Here is a 19095-nt window from a genome sequence, read left to right as displayed (position 1 = left end):
TATAGTCGAACAAACAAATTCTCAGGCCAAGGGAGACATTAATATATAAAAAATTATAAAAGATAGTCGACGAATGTGTTAAAGTGAAGTAGCTTTTTCATGTGATATTAATTTTAAGTTAATTGCTAATATTAAGAATGTACAGCGTTTAAATGTAAAAAAATGTAACCTGTATCGTAGCATTAAAGTCTTTAAGTGTAATTTAGTTTATAAGTAGATTGTATCATGGTCAATAGAATTTCTAAATAGTGTATAATTAATTTATACGTGGTATTTGTACATATTAGGTATATATTTTACGTCGTTAAAGTTTGTAATATTACAAATGTCAGTTAACGCAAATTGTTTACTTGATTTTACTGTCAAATAAAATTACATTTCGAATTCATACATAAATAAACTTGGCTTTTCACTCCATCCCATACAAATTACCCGTATCCTACGATAATTTTATTGATAAGTTTTTCGAATAATCCTTGCTTTTATGGGTATCTATTTTTATCATAGCCAAAGATGTGTAGCTTAAAATTTGAATTTGGCACTTTTGGGTACCCCGATAAGTAAAAAAGAAAAGGAGAGTTTTTCATACAACTTAAAAGCAATTGGACCCATAGAGAGATAACGTCACGAAACTAAACCTCACACCGCGCGAAAGCGAATGATGAAAAACAATTGAAAAACGATCTTAAAACATACTTATGTGTATACCTTTGTACGAACAAAAGACGAGAGTCAATTCTAAATTTGGGGAAGGTCGCGTGCGCCCAATCATCCTGATCGATTTCTCAAAATTCCTGCTGCGGCCTCTGCCCCTCAGCGATAATAACATGCACATGTATATACTTGCGCGATCGTACGAAGACGACAGTATTTGGTACACATAGAAGAGGAAGAATGACACGACGGGGGGTGGGTGGGGGGGATGCGAAATCAATGAGCGACGGTGAATTCGTTGACACCCCCGGTAACGCATTGTACACACACGAGAGACTGGCCCCCCCCCGTCGAATGAGATTATTCGGAATATAGCGGGGCACGTGACGAAACTACGTACATGTGAATGTAACGAGTGTCGCAGGGAAGAGCTCGCGATGAAAAGGGCGCGCGTGTGTGTACAAGTGCGGCTGTGGCTCGTTAACAGGGAGAGAGAGGGCCAGGGGCCAAATTGCCGATAACGATTACACGGTATAATCTAGATCTGTGGGGGCTAAACAGCAAGAATCGCATAGACTGCGTGTGTGCATGTATATATATATATATACATGTAATCTATTAGCCGACGCACTTGTTTTTTATATTTTTGTTGGAACTTGGCCCGCGATTTCTTTGAATGTGACTGTCATGAGTGTAAAAGTAATTTTTCACTTGAAATGAGTCCACGGATATTGTCTATAAACTGTTTGTTTTGCTCTAAACACGTATATTTTGACTATATAAAAAAATGGAAAAAAAAAGAAAAATATTGTAACTCACCAATGAAAGCACAGCAGGCGCGCTCAATAAAAAATTCTCGTATATGCAATACACGCAAACGTATGAGGTTTGTCCGATATTTATTCTATGTAAGCCCCTAAAATATGGTTAACAGTGCTATTTTGCACAAATACTTAAAAGCCCCTTACTTTTCTTTAAAAAAAACTTTATATTAACGTATTTCTGATTCCAACGTGATATCAAGGTCTACGGCTTATTCCCCGTCGTCCGATTGTCACGATCTCTCAGATGCCCTGCAAGACCCGGAGAAACGTCCTGCTTAGAAAAGCCACTACGGCTACTTTTTTTGCCCACAAAAATGATTTGCTAAGCTACACACCCACAGCTCGCACTGGTATACGTACAGCAGATGAAAATATTAATCATTCACATGCCGTGCACAATACGCTCTATGTATATCAAAGGTACAACCAGATAGGGCTTCCATCCGCCCCCCCCTCTTTTTTTTTTACCACTCTCTGCTGCACCAGTTTTTTTTTCATACACATACATTTTTTACCCAAGAAAAGAAAATTAGTTAGTATATATATAAGGTAATGGTACGAAATGTTTATTCACGTGGTATTGTGGACAAGTCAATGTTTATACACACAATTCAGTCCTCTTCGGTGATCACCGAGGCCGGCTCGTTGACGCCCATGAACAGTTTGAAGTACCAATTGATTATGACGAGGCAGGCCGCGGAAAGGTACTTGTCGACCGTGTCCGCGACCAAAAAGTGGTAGTACCTAAACCTGTTGAAGTAGTACTTGACACTCTGCCACGCGCCTTCGAGCTCCTCTTCCGCGCTCCTTTCCCCTCCAACGTCGCACGACACCGCCTCGACACCTGCATTTTTATATTTTTCCATCACATCGCGCGCCAAAACGAAAACCAAAAATGTAAGTGCAAAAAATTATACCCGAGTGTCTGCGCTTCAGTCCCGGCGCGGTTGTATTATCATCGCTCATGATTCCATGCGCCGCGCAACTGTCAACACAAACGCCCCCGGACCCAAGTGGTACAGGGTCGGATAATATTACTTTTGTTTGGCAAACTTTTGCGAGCCGAACACGCGCCCTCGCGTGTACCCAAGAGTGATGGGACAAATTGCTTGATGCGCTCGGATTTAACGAACGCGAAAAACTGCCCTGTCGCCGATAAATCATTCGGGACGAAAATAAAATGAACAAAAAAAAGTGCCAAAGCCGTCGTTTGCTCCGTGCGCGAATGAAATCAATCGGGCTTTTGTTCACCAAATATATACATACACGTGTAAAATGTACTCGCACGACCTGTTTGAAAATTCGCCCGCGGTCCATTCGCGATCGGGTCTGTAAAGCGAACCGCCTTTTATTGCATCATCTCGGTTTTTACGAACAACGTATTTATTTATCCGTGAAAATCTTGGGGGGTACACACACAAGCCGGCTGGTTAACCATACAACGAGAGAAGAAAAAAAAAAAAAGAGCGTAACAGCTTGTACACAAAAAGTCGCGCACGTGACTTGGATGCGATCACGGGGATCCCCCGGCGTGCTTTTAGTTTTCCCTATAGTTGTTCGGCTTTGCCGGGCAGCGTAACGTTTCTACGCTAGAGTTTGCGGTGTTGATAAGAGCGTTGGTGCAACGTGCACTTTGAGCCATTGCTGACGATTGCCGTGTTTTTATATACCGATGCGTTGTTGTTTTTTTTTTTTTTTTTTTTTTTTTTTTTTTTTTTTTTTTTTTTTTTTTTTTTTACTCCATAAATAAGTACTTCGGTAGCTACGACAACAACTTTATTTTATTTCAAAATGAGCGAGTTAACGCGTTATTTTTGGTTATCAATAGGTTCATCGATATAATTATACAGTCGAATGAGTCATCGATAAGCGAATGAGATATTATTTCAATTGATTTATCATTTTCTGATTATTCTTTTTTCTCTTCGTTATCATAGTGAATTTCAATTCTCGCATGATATACTAGACATTTTTCAACGTTTTAACTAGATGACTGAAACGAATAACCGGTTTTGTAAATGTTTCTTTCCGTATGTAAAAAAAAAAAAAAAAAAAAAAAAAAAAAAACGATCATCGTGTATGGATAAAAAAAAATTCTTTACGATTCCAAATTCGTGTAGCACATGAATTTCCGGTAAACTTTTAAAAGCAGCAACGCAATTTTTATGAAATTCCAAGCGCACGACGTTAACACGGAGGATGAAAAAAAAGAAGAAAAAAATCTCACCAGCTTTTTACGAAAGGTTCTATCGAAAAGAATTCACAGGTATACGAGCAGAGATGTCAACATCGAGAGGTGTTCGCACACGTTATTGATGAATGAATCGAGCGGGAATGTAAAACGGAAGGAGGCAGCGAGCGATAAAAAAAATTCATGCAATCAGCCGGAGAAGAGACACTCTTGCCTTGCATTACCTCACTTCTATCAGCTGCGACGGCGATAAAGCAAAACAGATGAGTTTTTCCTCAATCCCATGCAAGTATGTGTATGATAGTAGTATATGTATATAGGTTGTGTGTACGTTACCAGTGCCAGGTGGTGGTGGTGGTGGTGGTATAGTACATATATATAGATCGTAAGAGCCGAGGCCAAGGCGTTTATGTTTACGCAACTGATTATTGCAGCCGACTGGCTGAGACGGCTTTGCGCGACGCGCGAGTCTCGGAACACTCAACTTGCTTATCGGGAAGGAAAGGGGGGGGGTGGATCCCCGGGCTCTTTTCTAATATTGTACTCTCGAGATAAAACGAGGAAATCTATAAAGCCGAGTATTCGCGTTACGCGCTCAATCATTGGGGGGGAGAGCAATAAACGGCGGCTCGATAAAATGTGATTTCAACGAAGCGCATAAATAATTTTTGCGCGGGAAAAAAAAATTTAAATTCCGAAGGAGTCGACCGGTATACACAATAGGTAAATACGTCCCCGTTGCGGAGCGAATCGTCCTCGTCGAATATTTCAAAGTGCTCGTGATAAATTGAATCGCAAGTTTTTTTTTTTTTTTTTTTTTTTTTTTTTTTTTTTTTTTTTTTAGAATCACTCAGTTGCGCGTCACCACGCCGGATAGCTCCGAAAGTGGGGAGAACTACAGAGAAAGAGAGAAAGCTTTTACTGGATGCTGCATAAAAGCCGATGGCGAATCGGTGAAACGACGAAATAAAAAGTGTCGCGCGCGAGCGAGCGCGGAATAAAAGAAAAGGCAAAACGACGACCAGTAAATCGTGGACTTCAAACTGGGGGCTTTGGGGGGGGGGGTCAGGGGAGTACCAAAGGGGGGGGGCGCTAAGCCCGATTTGCGATCGCGCCGTACCCGGATAATCCCGCTAATTGCGTGTCAGCCGTGATGCGCCTCGCACATTTTATCCGGACCACTCGGTTGTTGTTGTTTTTACCAGTCACGAGTGTCGATCGCAAAGTTGCGAACTCGTGTTTTCGCGCGTCGTCACCTTAACTCTTCTTTACATTGCTTGGGGGGGGGGGGGGTGCAGTAATTTTGTCGGAGAGAAAAGTCGGGGATTCCCACAAGTGCGGGGTCCAATTCCGCGTTTCGGTTCGTTCGCTTTGGTGAAAATTAGTCCGCGCGAGAGATAGAGTTATCGGGGGGGTGGCACTGTCGCGTCAAAGAAGGCGAGTGTATTGTGTGTATATGGAGGCACGAATAGCCAAGCTCACTGCTGTATAATACACGAGAGACAAGAGATTGGGGGAATTCTGGGCACGCTTTGTTAAAATCCCCGAGTTTTGCCAACTGTACGTACGTGGGTGTGTACCTATACGTATAACCATACGGCCAGGATAGACGGACGGGCACAACAGGGCGGATAATGAAACGCGCGCGTGGAATTCGTTATCCTCCGCTGCCTCGTGTCCCTGGATCCGCAGGGTATGGCTGGCAGTAGCGGCAAAAGCAAAACTTTCCGAGCTAATTGTTTGTTTATTATTTCGCAATGGAAAATAAGCTGCACGTCGTGCATTAATCGTACAGTAATGTGGCCGTCGTGCGAGCAAATAAATTAGCCCGCCCCATATACATATATATATACACACACACACCAGGGCGGCTGGTGTTTGCCTCGAGAGTTTTCGGAAGGAGTCGAATAAATAATTCCTGCGGCGAACGTATTCATCCACCAGAGGGATCCACCCTTCTCTGGTGCACTACTGCAGTGCTCCTTCTCCTCTTTGCCCTTCTTTCTAATTTTCCAAAGCGTCCGCCTCCCCCCTCCCTCTACTCTCTTCTCCCCAACTTATCTGGAAAATCGTCCCTCTTCGTTTGTTCAAACGCTCGCCACGGCGGCGGGTCTTATCATTCGCTGATTTACATCCCCCTCGCCCGTTTTTCCCTTCTCAACGGCTTTTCTCCTTTATTTTTCTTCCTCTCTATCTCTCTCTCTCTCTTTCTTTGTGTTCATTCTTCTCGGTGCCAAAGTTTTTTTTTTTCGTGCTTTCATTATCGCTCTCGCTTCTTTTTTTGTTTCGGCCCTCGGTTGCTCCGTACAATTTTTTACTTGTACAAAAATAACTCGCAAAGAACTCCTGTAAGCACTCAAACACCCTTTCGAAAAAAAAAAAGAAACTGTTTTTCGCGCTCCCATGCGGCAATTCGAAGCCATTAACTTTAATAACGACTCGGGTTGTGGTGATTTTTTTTTTTTGAAAAAGCTTGCCACCGCCGCACAAAAACCACTCGATAAGCAAAAAGGCCGTGAAAGAGTAGTATCGGGAAAAAAAAAATAAACCGAAACCGATCCACCCGCCCCGTTACATCGTGAAGTTTGTTCGAAGCCAATGGCAGAGCAGATTGTTCGGCGTCTAAGGTACAGGAAGGGGGGGGGGGTGAAGCCTTCCGCCGAGTTGTCGGCAAAATCAATAATAAACGTTGCTTATCGAAAACTTATAAGGGCCTGCCTCTGGCCTATTTCGAGTTTTACAAGCTACACGCCTGGCGATGGCGCTGATCGATCGATACCTGGTGGGCTTTGGCTGGGCTAGAGATGAAGAGCAGGAGAGATCAAGGGGCGGGGTGGAGGGAGGTAGGGAGGGAGGAAGGAGTTATGTCAAAATGAGAAATGTCTCCTTTCCGAGCCCACCTGACATTCGCATTACCTGGAGGGGGCCCTCGGATATATCTCTCTCTACCCCCCTCTATACGTGTGCCAGACATGTGCCAACGTGGCGAATACTCGAGCAAAAGTACAAGAACTCGACGACCGAAGAAGGAGGTGTGTCTAAAAGTCGAAATCGCATCAGAGGGTACATACATATATATATATATATATATAGCTACATCATTGGTAGTCGTGATAGTCGCGGCAAAGCTCGAGGAAGCAGGATGAGAAACTTTCGAGGCAACTTGTTCGGCTCCGCTTGTTACGATAAATGCACAAGGAGCCGCGTTCTCGGTGCTGCGGGCCACACCGGGTTATGCCTGATTGAATTTGTAAATCCTCGCCCTTCTCTTGCCTACTTATGCGAGCTCGGGGGGAGGGGGCTCTCTGTAAACTTTAAAAGACACCTGTACCCGCGCGTGTACAGGGGGGGGGTGTCTCAAGAATTAGAGAGAGAGAGAGAGAGAGAGAGAAAGGGTTGCACGCGTTGGGAAACGAGAGCAGCCAGGGCCGGACAAACGAATGCTCGCCGTCGACGAGGAGCGAATAATAAAATATTCATCCCCATTGCAGTCGGGTATATACTTCCTCGAGTGTGTATTATACACTGCGTTGTCTATGTATATATGGGCGCTCGTTCCCGGAAATCCCTCTCGCAGCAGTCGGACCATCCCTTATCGCCCTTAGCGGGAAGCTCGGCTCGCATATATATACGTCTCCTCTCATTTGTCCCCCCTTCTCCCTTGCCTCCAACGCCACCTTATCGCCCTCCACCCTACATCTAATTTTACATCTTCGTAAAACCTCCTCGTTTTTCAGTCGGACAGCCCTTCGGTTCTCTTTTTTCTTTTTCATCTATATAAGGGTCGCCGCCAGCGTGGCTCATCAAATTTCTCAGCTCCCACCATTGACTGTCAGCGCTCTATTACTCCGGGTATAATAAACTCGCTCCTTAGACCGGCTTTAAGTGATTGTTTCTCCTCTCCCGCTCCCCATAGCCCAAGCGATGTTAGGTATGTACACGCGCATCATCAATCTAATTCCCGCAATCATTTGCTGCCTCCCCCTACCACCACTCTTGAATTGTTTATTTTTTTTTTCCGGACTATACACCCGAGTCGCATCGAAAGAAAGATGTACGCGTACAAAAGGACAGGGTGAATTAACGCGACGGGATGATTCATGAGTATCTTGTATATATACGCGTGGAGGGTGCAAGGCGAGGGAGATCAAAGGGGGAGGGAGGCCGAGGGCAATCGATGGGAAAAGCATCCCCCCCCTCTCATCGACTCTTCTGATCAATCGGTCGAGTGTGTATACAGCGGCAGAACAATTCCTCCGGAGCGGGGATCCTGCGTATAGCTCGCTCGCCCGTTGGATCCAGAAAAGAGGGATGAGAGGGGGCTGGAGGAGCCGAAGCGCTTACCCGGCCATTACACGAGCTATATTTGCATATTGCAACTCCTCTACCCCCTCTCGTGTTGTATATTCGTGTATCCTCGTCCCCCTTTGCTCCTCATTCCCTGTTTACATATATATCTGTATGTATATATTATGCACTCGTACCCGAAAGTCATACTTACACCCTCGCTCAGCCTCGTTTCGTTCTATCTGAAATTACGCGCGTCTTGCCCGTCCGATTAATCCGTTCCTGTGAGGGTGTATATATATATCATACACAAACGTGCTCTGTATACGTATAATACATAGTATATATCTATTATTACTGCATATGTAGGAGAGTTGGCCCACCATATAGACTCCAACACGTGTACGAGCTCGTTAATTTCACCTCCCGCGCGACTCCTTTCAAAGTCCGACGGTGCACTCTCTCCCTCGTACATATACACATACGTATATCATATAAATATACCCGCTTCGTACATGATTATTATCCGATAAGTTGTGCGCCTGTATGTGTATAATGTAAATATATGTACACGCCCGCGTGCGTATATATGTAGGTAGAACAAGCGATCGCCTCCCTTATGGTACGTTGCGTGTGCATTACTATATAATATACCGTGCGAGTATGTACGAGAGCCAAGTGGAACAAGTTTTCGGCATCGCTATACGTGTATGTATAATAATATGGTTTGTGCACATTAGCACACGGATTTCGAGCCAACTTTTCGAAGATCCGAATCCGATCCGTATACGCGCTTTTACTCCCGTTCCGCCGATCTTTCGTATACCCTCCCCTTTTTTTTTTTTTTTTTTTTTTTTTTGGCCGGTCCCTGCTAAAACATCATCCGCCAGCTCTAAAGTAAATATACGCGGCCAGATTCACGCATTCGCGATTGAATTATCGGACCGATGCCTCGCATTTACTCGCTGGTATACCGTATAAATCTAAATAAATCGCAACAAACCATACATCCATACGCTGCGGAAGTGTAGCCAACGATCGCTGGTGTCGGTGTTGGTGCACACTTCGAATGAAATTTCAGCTCTTTTGCCCTGGAATTTCGGTTCGATCGCCTATAAATGGCAAATTTATAATGACGAAAGCGAGGAATAAAAAAAAAAAAAAAAAATTCGGGGAAGAGAGTTTTGATACATTAAAAAGCTTTAATATGTCATGCGTACGCGTGTAGGTGCAAGGACACGCGCATGCATTGATATATACCCGACCGGATATGGATTGCAGGGCGCGCGGAGGAGGAAATGTGAAAAAGCTTTTGACGTCTGATAAACGGGCGGAGCAAGGGTCGCGAGAGAGAGGGCGAGGCAAAAGGATATTATTTCGCCGTGTGCGTATACGTGTGTATATATGTATTGATTCGCATTTTTCTAGCCGTTCGTTTGATTTTTTGCGCCTCCGGCACCGGTACACTGTATTGCATGCGTATACACGCGGTGTATAGCCATTGAAGGTGTACAGCCAGATGATGCACCGCGTTGCGAGCAAAGGCAATCGTGAGGCTCGATCGTATATGTACATGAAGGAAAAAAATACCTGTAGGTACACCTAAAGCAATTAAAAAAAAAAAAAAAAATCATGCCATGGCACAAAAAGCTCAAAGTTTACTTTGAAAAGCTTTTTTTTTAGTTTTTCTTATCCAGGAGTAGGTACCGAGTAGCTTTTTTCAAATTCTTCCGAAAAAAGTTAGTGGTCACTTTATTCGAATCACGACCCTTCAGAAGTACTGAAAGAAAAAAAAAAAAAAAATAACAATTACTGTGCTAGAATGGTAATCTGGTACTGTTTGGTCGTCTGGAGATTTTTTAATGTTTAGAACAGTATTTTTTGTTGTAAGTACAGTGATTTTTACTTTTTGTTGTCTAGAGTAAGGTAAAAATTAGGTTGGCCAAAGTAAAAAGTCTATAAATAGCGGAATGACATCTGATTACCATTCTTATAGCACAGTAATTTTTTTTTTTTTTTTTTTTTTTTTTCTCAGTGTTGAAAGTTGAAACCTAACGTGCGCTGTAATATTTTGAAATTTTTTTTTTTTTTTTTTAATAATGTAGATAATACAGAATCAGCTTGCAGATAATACATTGATGCTTCATGCTTTCGCCAGTACAAAATTAAATATGATAAGCCGCGAGCCACGCATTATTCATATATAAGCAATCATTAAAAACCAGGTCCGTCGAATTGCGCGAATCTTTGATATGTAAAATTCTTACATCCTTCCTGTGCTGATCGCATGTACGAAAAAAATAGAGTTTTTGGTTCATACCACTCAACCACTGTGAGACACTTAATTTTAACTTCCCACGCCTTGCCATGTAGTGATTATCCTGAAACAGCTCGATCGAATATTTGGAACGCAAGACCAGGAAAAACTCTTGCGTTAATTTTGTTGAGTTTCATGCTTCCTTGATAACTTGTGGGTTAAATGCTCCAGAGAAAAAGGTACGTAATTTAGGACAATCGTCCGAAAAAACGCGTGGAATTGGGAAACATACCGTTATTGTAACATATCATCGTTTGTCTGTGTTGAGACAAGTGAAATTACCCGATATCACTGGTATCAGGCTTATCGCATAAGTATACACATGCACGTACACAAGTGCAAGTGTATTGAGTATATTGACGTGTACCACAACGTGTCACTGCTTTTCAATTCAGAGAAACAAAATTTCACCAAGGCCACACTGACGTGCCACACTTACTCTTGCTCACTTTGACTAAAACCCAAAGTTTCAAGTGCCGCTATCTCCTTGTACTCGGTCGACTGCTACCGACAAATCAATTTTATAGTTAGCAGCCACACGCTTCATACGTCCTTGCCGTCGTGTCGTTCGTGCTATTATAGTATACATCAGTAGTCAAAATGGCTTTTCCGGTGAGTACGTTGATATTTAGATTTTTCATTCTTTGCAGTTCTTGTACTCTCTATTTATATAATAATATTACTAAAATCAACACGTTTTCTGCGACAAATAATTACTGAAACTTTGTACTATATTTTTCATTGTTGATTGAGTGCGTATACGCTGTTAACCTCAGTGGGTTGTTCAAACACATTTTTGAAAAGGAATAATAACGTTTGTAAGTGATTTATTATCAAGTGCACAACTAGTTGATTTTTGTCAGAAAAAAATATATATGATTTTTGATATTCATTTATGTAGCATCAATTTACTGACTGATTTAAGCATCCAAAAAAATGATGAAACAAACGGTTCTTTAGTGAAATTTTTTTTTACGGGATTGTAAATGAGTGTATGATCGATGGTTTAAAATCGGAGTCTAATGTTATATTTCACCTCAAAATTTCGAAAAGTATTGTGAATGTATTTTCCTTTCTAAATATAGAACCATAATCGCTTGTTTCGAAGTACGTTCAATTTAAACGATGAATCATAAGCGACGTATGCCCAACGACTGGTCAAATATTTTAACGGAATAATTTGCTCATTGGAACTATAAGCTCTAAATATTTTATTTTTTTAATAATAAAAGGAGGCTCTTGTGTCAATTAAAAGTTTTCAGAATCAGAATCAACTATGATAAATCTTTTATAAAATTTTGGTCGCCATTTAAAATTTTAGCCTGATGGGATCGTTTCAAGAAAATTTTGATTTAGTTCAACACTTGGTACAACAAACAATAATGCAACTTTTGGATAGAAAATAAGAAAATTTGCTGTAGTTATAAGTGCATTAATGCACAAACGTTTATCGGCAAGAAGCACTTATGATTATCGAGATAATTATTTTCTTTTCATTTTTAATAATCTTTTCTTCGACGACTGTTCTCAAGATATTAAGAATATAAAAAAATCAAATACTATCTATTTAAGACTTTCCGACTATAATTTGTTGATTGAAGCTTTTTTATATCGGCTATAATAATAACATTTGAGAAAATCACAATATTTTGTCAAGTACTTACTTTGATCCAAAGATGAAGGGAATCAAAACAATCTTTAAAAATCATGAGTTACGTAGTACATGACATGTAAGCATCGAGGAATTAAACACTTATCGTACAATTCAAATTTACCAATATTATAGAAATTAGTAAAATATTTTATTTCTCGATGAAGATATAACTAGTTTTGCTTTCATAAGTGTTAAACTACAATATTAACATTATTATTTTTATGACCAAATGATTACTATTTTTTTCAAATTCCATAGCAGAATTAACATGCTAAAAGATATAACATGAATGACAAAAAAAATGTAGTATATGATACTAATGTGTTGATTCATGTAGAATTAAAAACATATTTTTTAACATTGTAAACATTTTAGGGACATCCTTACGGCGCACCAGCAGGTTATTCAGCAGGTTTTCCAGGAGGTGCACCAGCAGGATTTCCAGGAGGTGCACCAGTAGGTTATTCAGGAGGATTTCCAGGAAGCTGTCCTCAAGTACACCCACAAGTTCAAAGCTGGTTTGCTAACGCGGACAGTGATGGTAGTTTAAGAATATCAGCCTTTGAATTGCAAGGTTTCCTTAACCATATACGAAGTGGAATGTTTTCTATTGAAACAACCCGTGCTTTAATAGGTGGGTATACAATAAAATCAAAATTTGTTTTTCTCCACATAAAAGTTCATTTGAAAATGGAAAAAAATTGATTTTTTTCCAGCAAAATTTGGCCAGGAAAACAAGATATCAGTTAACATCTACGAATCTCAAGCTCTTTTTGATTATATCACTGCTCGATTCAGAATCTTTAACATGTTTGATCATTCTCAATCAGGATGCATGAATGGGGCAGATTTAGGTGCAGCTTTTGCCCAAATGGGTTATACATTGAGCTCAGAATTTTTCGAATTGGCCATCTCAAGGGGCTGGGGTGACGACCAAGCAATGGTCTCCATCGACAACTTTATCATGTTATTCTTGCACATAGAAAAATTAACAGGTTTGTACATTCATGTTTTGAAATTGTTATTATGTATTGTGTGAATATGTAAAAATTATAACTTTTTTAGATGAGTTTAAGATGAGACAACCAAACAGCGCTGGACTCATCACCCTTGGTTATGAAGATTTTCTAACAGTGATCCTCAAAAGTGATTTTTAAAACTAACTGATTCGAATGACTTTTTTTAAATATTATTCATAAATATTTTTTATTATAACTTTGTACGCTTTAAACATTTTTATTGTTAAAATGTAGTGACAAATTTACACTTGTTTTGATTTAAAAGATTTTCTTGATATTTTCATTTAAATTATTTTTTACTCGCAATCAATTTATACTAAATGTTAAACATTATCAATACTGAAAAAAACAAAAAAAACAAAAAACAAATAAAAAACGATTAATACATTTTTATAACTCATTCTAATTGCTTTAACTTCTTGGTGATAATTCCCATGAATTCATGTCCGCTTGCAACATTTATTATTACTTTCAGTAATATTACGAAAACCAATATTAGTAAATTTCCATAAATTGTAAAAACTGTCATGAACCTACACTTTTATTTTGTACAGTTATTACTTTTTCTGGACTGGGATTTTTTTATTTTTTAAAAATTTTATCAACAGATAGAAAAGGACTCCTTCAAATTTTTTTAGTCACGTCTTGCATAATTAATTCTTTATATTTAGTCACCGCATATCGAGGTGGGCCATACTTTAACTTCTGTACACAGAATACTTTAAAAGACAAGCTTGGACCACAGGTATTATGAGATCAATTTAATTTTCACCTTTAAAATACAATATTGTACAACTACGGGTAGTTTTTATTTTTTTTTTTTGATAGAAAATAACGTATACTCGTATGTACGTACCCGACGGAAATAAAGTACACGCAAAAAAATGGCTCCCCGAGGGCACTTTCGAGCTATTGCGTATCGTTCACGCACACCCAGAAATATATAAGACACACGACCCCACGCGTTTTTTCAATAAAAAAAAAAAAAAAAAAAAAAAAAAACATGTGCGCGTGTGAACAAATCGCAACGCATATATGTTCGTCCTTTACCTATGTATATATACGCCAAATGGATATGCCATGTCGCCCCGCGATGGAAATTGGGATTGCCGGGAAATGCCCGAATGTGTGATTGACCGGCAACCTCTGGTCCGCGTATATATGTAATACATCCCTCCACGCGTATGGATCGCCCGGAAACGAGTTTACCCTTCCAAACTCACCTGCAGCGATCACAACTCCCGTACTTTTAAAAAGCTCTCCCCCCCCCCATACTTCATACTTATATACATATTTTTCTTTTTACGGCGCTGAAAACTAACAACGACCGGCCATTGTTGTTTCTTCGTCTTTCGTATGCTCGTTAAAAACGAACGCACACACACACACGCGCGCATTGTTTTTCAAAAAACCAAAAATTCCCCCCCTCCCGGAATACAAAATCCGATTCTAGCGCCGTATCGACGAAACAACTATTCCGGCTACCTCTAAAAGCTCTTTTTTTTTTTTTTTATTGTACTTTTCATACCCATCTGCCAACTCTGGTGGTTTTTTTTCAACACTCATCCCCGATTATCCATCGTATAGAAGCTCACAGGTCAACCGGAGTCGTCGCAACGAATGTATATGGCCTCGGGGCGCGAGCACACATATATTATATTATCATGTTGTACAGTGGCACTTGCAAATTGAATTATCGCTGCGCCTTGGCTAATTTACATGCAAAGAGCGTGTGTGCACCGAAGAAAGCCTCACCCTCGCGCCTATACATTATAACATATTATACGTACATACCATAAGCCATACAAGGTGTCGGGATTAAAACTTTGAATTACAGGGCTTTCCCGTCCGCGGTTCGAGAATTTTGGATGGATGTGTATGCGGCTGTTGCAGCCTCTTTCTTTTATACTTCATCAGCCGGCTCTCTCGCGAGGAAGAACTGTGTGCGACGCGCGAGAGAGAAAAGACGCGGAAAAAGGATGAACAGAGGATTGTACGTATATAGAAACTTGGCCGCGCGGCGAAATTTCCATTTAGAGAGACTCCACGGTCTGCTCACCGCATCACGCGATTTACAGGAATAAGAAGCCGGGAGGAGGATTGGCGTGCACTAGGGGGTAACCGAACCACATTCTCTCGTCTTGTTTTCCAGCATCATTCAATTGACGCCAGCCAATATCTGCTCAATGATAACATATATATGCTTCCTCCTCTTTTATTTAGCACGTATAAAGGCTTGGTTTTTTTGTTTCAATTTTATTTTGCGTAACATTTTTTATTTTCAGTGTACATGTACCGTGTGTCACATGATGAGCTGCGAGCGCCGTTGGTATATATAAATAAATAAATACGTGATGTTTTGTGCGTCGACGTGTTGGTATATAGGTGTGTATTTTTATCTGTTAAGCTCGGAGGGAGGCTCAATCGACTTCCAATTTTCTGAAGGAGCCGTGGATGCCGAAGAGCTCGTCGAGGTCGATTGTCGGGCCGGGCCGGAGCGACTCGTCCACGGTCACCTTTTCCTCCTTCAAAAACCAATTGCGCCACTCCGACAACTTTTGCCGCCATTTTTCTGAAAACCCGCACGTGGCGTGTTAAACATTTTCAACAAACCACCCATTGCGCGTCTACCTATATGTATACATTATACTGCACCATCTAATTCGTCCATCGACGGCTGCTCGCCACCGTAATCCACGGGCAGTACCGACTTTGGCACGTGCTCGTACAAAGACTCGATACCCGACGAGTGGACGTGTATCTACACGAAACACAATATTATTATAACTATTTTCACATTGGTGATTCAATGAAACTTATCAGAGGTGCCGAAAAATCTCCACGACCCCTTTGATAATACATAATATATACGTATATATATATTTTGGGGAAAGCGATGATACAAGATACGCGCGCGATGGTTATACGTTAAAATTTAACAGTGCAACAAATTGCAAATTATGATGAATGAGTGTTTGATACTGGGAAGCGATTGCTATTATTATTATTACTACGATGATGATGATAATTACCCTTGCGGCTAGTTTGGGCTTGATGGCGGATTTGACGAGCGTGACTATGTGGTCGATGAAACTCGGGGCGTTGATGAAGTGGAGGCCCTTTATCCTCGCGCCGTAGGCTTTCTGCGAACCCAAATAACGGCGGTGAATTTTCTTTTTTTATTATTATTATTACGCTAATCGAGAGAGAGGAAGGCTTTTTTTCGCAGGCGTTTAAAAAAAGATTTGACTCTCCCCCCCCATGCAGATAGAGAGGTGTGCAATGATACTCACCGTGGCCGCGACCTCGCACTTCTTTAGTATAGCCGGGGTGAGTTTGGCGAGATGGCCGAGTCGCATCGCCGAGAGATCGTAAATGTAAATGTCCCCGAGGCTGCGGCACTCGGAGATGCGGACGTCACCCACCATAAAGGTGTACCTACCAACCAGTTAACGAACATTTACTTTTCCTTCTCCCCCCCACCACCTCACTCTTTCTCAATCGACCTCCCATTCGGCTTTACGGCCCCGTTTCTTTTTTCGACTCCGGAGCTACTAGGGTCCGTAACTACCTGCCCTTTAATGGCCCTCCCCTCCGCTATACGACTTCCGTGTAATCGAGATCTGCGCACTTGGCGTTACTCGAATTAACGTCCCGTTGATTACGTTTGCGTCTACACGATTGTACACGAATTCAAAAATCTCTCTATATATATACAACACGACAAAATTGGGTATGTGATTATATTTTTCTTCTTCTTTTTTTTTTTTTTTTTTTTTTTTTTTTTTTTTCAAACGGTACCGATCGAACGAGTTAAAATCCTCGCTTTGGTTGGGTTCGAGTGGGCATATAAACAAGCGGGAGTTGATTTTTTTTTCTCCGTGGACGTAGAGTGGACACACGAGGGTCACGTAGCGGCGATTTGCACGGGCGAGAGGGGGAAGGAAGGTCACGGGGGTCTCTCTGGGCAAAGAAAACGAGGAGAAAAAAAAAAAAAAAAATAATAATAAAAGAACTCACTTGAACAGATCCCAGGGCTGGAATTTGGCGGCGTCCTCGTTGAGCGAGCGCAGGATCGAGACTCTGTATTTTTCCGGCGTGAGTTTCGGTAAACAGACCCACTGGCTGCGAACATGAGAAAACAACGCGGCCGATGCTTGATCACTTTTTTTATTTTTTTTTAGCCATTGTAAACCGATTTTTGGAAAAACGTGCTCGAACGCTCATTGATCAAAACAGTTATTCCAAAATACCTCCGTGCAATTGCAATGTATAACCCCCGCGCACATTGGTACAAGGTACGTGCTGAAAAATCGCATACTCACAGGGTTTCGTAGAGACTCGTGACCGATTGGGCGAGGGGATCCCTGTCGGCAAAAAGCTCGGGCACGAGTTGCCTGACCGTGTAGTACATGTCGAGCTTCTGTTTGGCCAACTCGAGACTCTGCTTCGTACTAATTACAAAGTACTCCAATCTCCGCTCCTCCATGTCTGTTGCACGGGACACGCAAATCATGTTTTGCTTTTAACTCGATCAACAATACGTATATACACACATTCATTCTCATATCCTCCCGGTATATACCAATTATACACTTGTCCTGTGAGTGCATGTGGGTGCAGTGCATCATACGTGGATCTGCTGATCAACGGTACACAATGTATGCGGCGTTGCACACGTATAATTACAATACACCCCATGTATCGATGCAGCACACACGTACACACACGCACATGTCCAAACTACTCTAGATTCAATATTATTGTAATCAGTCCTGTTCAAATCAACAATTTGGCAATGTATATAGGAGCGCAAGCAACCCCAACCGATAAATATAGAGGCGCACACGTACCTCTGCGATGGGGCACAGTTCCAACGAAAATAAACAAAAGGAGAGAGAGAAAAACCAAACAGCGTGTGTATAGGTATAATAATATATAGTTCCCATAATTTTTATCAAATGCCCGGTATAATATGTACTGCACCTTGGGGCAGGTGGGGCTGTAGCTCGAGCCATTGTCGCAGCTTGTCGCGCAGCTCCGATAGTTGCCGGTCGCTGCCTCCCAGAGCCTCGCAGAGCTCCTCGTTGCTGCAGGACTCGAGCAGCTCCGTGGCCATTTTCTGCCTTCCTTACACGTGATGTGTACCCAGGTGTGTACAGCCACAGGGAAATTTCACCGACCGATGACTTTCTTCCTTTATATGTCCGCGCACTGTTGACCACTTACCGTGGATATTGCGCGTGGTCTGGGTTTACCGAAATCTCCCGAGCTTTGGGAGATCCCTTGGATGATATAGACTCCGTATACACCTGGTGCAAAAGTTCGTTGGTTCAGATGTTTTATTATAAAAATAACAATATCAATAATCAAGGTAAACGTGTATTGTATTTTTGTATTGGGACAACGGTGTGTACAAATGTTCGCGTATGTTTGAACGAGTGTTTATACGTTATTTACGGAGCAAGACGAATGAATGGTTGGTGTGCGTGTATTGTAGATAATTTGCTTTTTTGCCCAAACTTGGAGACGTGTGAGCTAAACTTTGAACAAAACGACGATCCGGCACAAAACAATATGTGGACAATGGTGTATAGGTATGGTTTTTTTTTTTTCCAAGCGGGTGTATAATTCGACACAAAGCGGAAAAAAGAAAAAAAACTGTGAAAAATACCAGAATTCGTGGCTGGTAGGCGCGAGTCGTCGAGCAGACTGAGCGCGATGGTTCGGTGAAACCGCGAGTAAAGTCCTTCTCCGCTATATACAAGCGGCGAGTCCACTGACCGTGAAATAGCCCCTCACCGTACATACTTGCGTATGGGATACGAAAATGCCTACCTCGCGAGTTGGAGAAAAAGTTGAAAAAAAAGACTCGCGTGGGAGAGGGACAGCCTCGTGCGTGATCGTGATCCAAATGGGGCCTGATTTTGATTCGAGTTCATGGCTTCGAAGGAAGAGGCTATATGTATGATACATAAATACATACGCTCGAGAATAAATTTTTCCATTGTGTCTGTTGCGACTGTTTTTAATTGCACCTCGAATCGAGGACTGGCTGGAGGCCACCGTTGTTTATTTCAACTTTTTTAACTGGTCATTTTACCAGTGCATTTGTATACAAATCGGGGCTCAAAGGCCGAAAAAGCAAG

General features: G+C 41.5%; 3 protein-coding genes across 3 annotated transcripts; 1 reads left to right on the top strand and 2 right to left on the bottom strand.

Annotated features, from left to right (window-relative positions):
• Positions 1 to 1932: 1932 nt before the first annotated feature.
• On the bottom strand, positions 1933 to 4095 carry LOC106638348 (uncharacterized). Its single transcript, XM_014351464.2, has 3 exons — positions 4006 to 4095; positions 2396 to 2463; positions 1933 to 2322 (listed from the first exon to the last, which is right to left on the bottom strand). Exons 1-3 carry the CDS (start codon positions 4041 to 4043, stop codon positions 2090 to 2092), a joined length of 339 nt encoding a protein of 112 aa, XP_014206950.2. The 5' UTR covers positions 4044 to 4095; the 3' UTR covers positions 1933 to 2089.
• Positions 4096 to 10688: 6593 nt separating this feature from the next.
• Positions 10689 to 13294, top strand: LOC106638379 (programmed cell death protein 6). The gene is made up of 4 exons (XM_014351501.3): positions 10689 to 10885; positions 12303 to 12561; positions 12644 to 12922; positions 12993 to 13294. Exons 1-4 carry the CDS (start codon positions 10874 to 10876, stop codon positions 13082 to 13084), a joined length of 642 nt encoding a protein of 213 aa, XP_014206987.2. The 5' UTR covers positions 10689 to 10873; the 3' UTR covers positions 13085 to 13294.
• Positions 13295 to 15279: 1985 nt separating this feature from the next.
• Positions 15280 to 18678, bottom strand: LOC106638301 (alpha-tocopherol transfer protein-like). Its single transcript, XM_089593181.1, has 8 exons — positions 18621 to 18678; positions 17933 to 18258; positions 17272 to 17437; positions 16967 to 17071; positions 16240 to 16384; positions 15979 to 16089; positions 15602 to 15707; positions 15280 to 15518 (listed from the first exon to the last, which is right to left on the bottom strand). Exons 2-8 carry the CDS (start codon positions 18063 to 18065, stop codon positions 15367 to 15369), a joined length of 918 nt encoding a protein of 305 aa, XP_089449307.1. The 5' UTR covers positions 18066 to 18258; positions 18621 to 18678; the 3' UTR covers positions 15280 to 15366.
• Positions 18679 to 19095: the final 417 nt, after the last annotated feature.

This window comes from Copidosoma floridanum, unplaced genomic scaffold, assembly GCF_036245765.1.
Source record: "Copidosoma floridanum isolate Cflo_tuat_1 unplaced genomic scaffold, Cflo_Japanese_pri ptg000019l, whole genome shotgun sequence".
NCBI classification, from domain to species: Eukaryota; Metazoa; Arthropoda; class Insecta; order Hymenoptera; family Encyrtidae; genus Copidosoma; species Copidosoma floridanum.
This window is presented reverse-complemented; position numbering and strand designations above follow the sequence as displayed.

Coding starts and splice junctions, on each gene's coding strand:
- LOC106638348 (XM_014351464.2), bottom strand. CDS start 4,043: ATGTACTATACCACCACCACCACCACCACCTGGCACTG. Junction 2,464..4,005: donor ACCACCACCACCTGGCACTG/GTAACGTACACA, acceptor TTGTGTTGACAG/TTGCGCGGCGCATGGAATCA. Junction 2,323..2,395: donor ACTGAAGCGCAGACACTCGG/GTATAATTTTTT, acceptor ATAAAAATGCAG/GTGTCGAGGCGGTGTCGTGC.
- LOC106638301 (XM_089593181.1), bottom strand. CDS start 18,065: ATGGCCACGGAGCTGCTCGAGTCCTGCAGCAACGAGGAGCTCTGCGAG. Junction 16,385..16,966: donor CAGCCCTGGGATCTGTTCAA/GTGAGTTCTTTT, acceptor ACTGGTTGGTAG/GTACACCTTTATGGTGGGTG. Junction 15,519..15,601: donor GTCGATGGACGAATTAGATG/GTGCAGTATAAT, acceptor GCGGGTTTTCAG/AAAAATGGCGGCAAAAGTTG.
- LOC106638379 (XM_014351501.3), top strand. Junction 12,562..12,643: donor AACAACCCGTGCTTTAATAG/GTGGGTATACAA, acceptor ATTTTTTTCCAG/CAAAATTTGGCCAGGAAAAC. Junction 12,923..12,992: donor GCACATAGAAAAATTAACAG/GTTTGTACATTC, acceptor TAACTTTTTTAG/ATGAGTTTAAGATGAGACAA.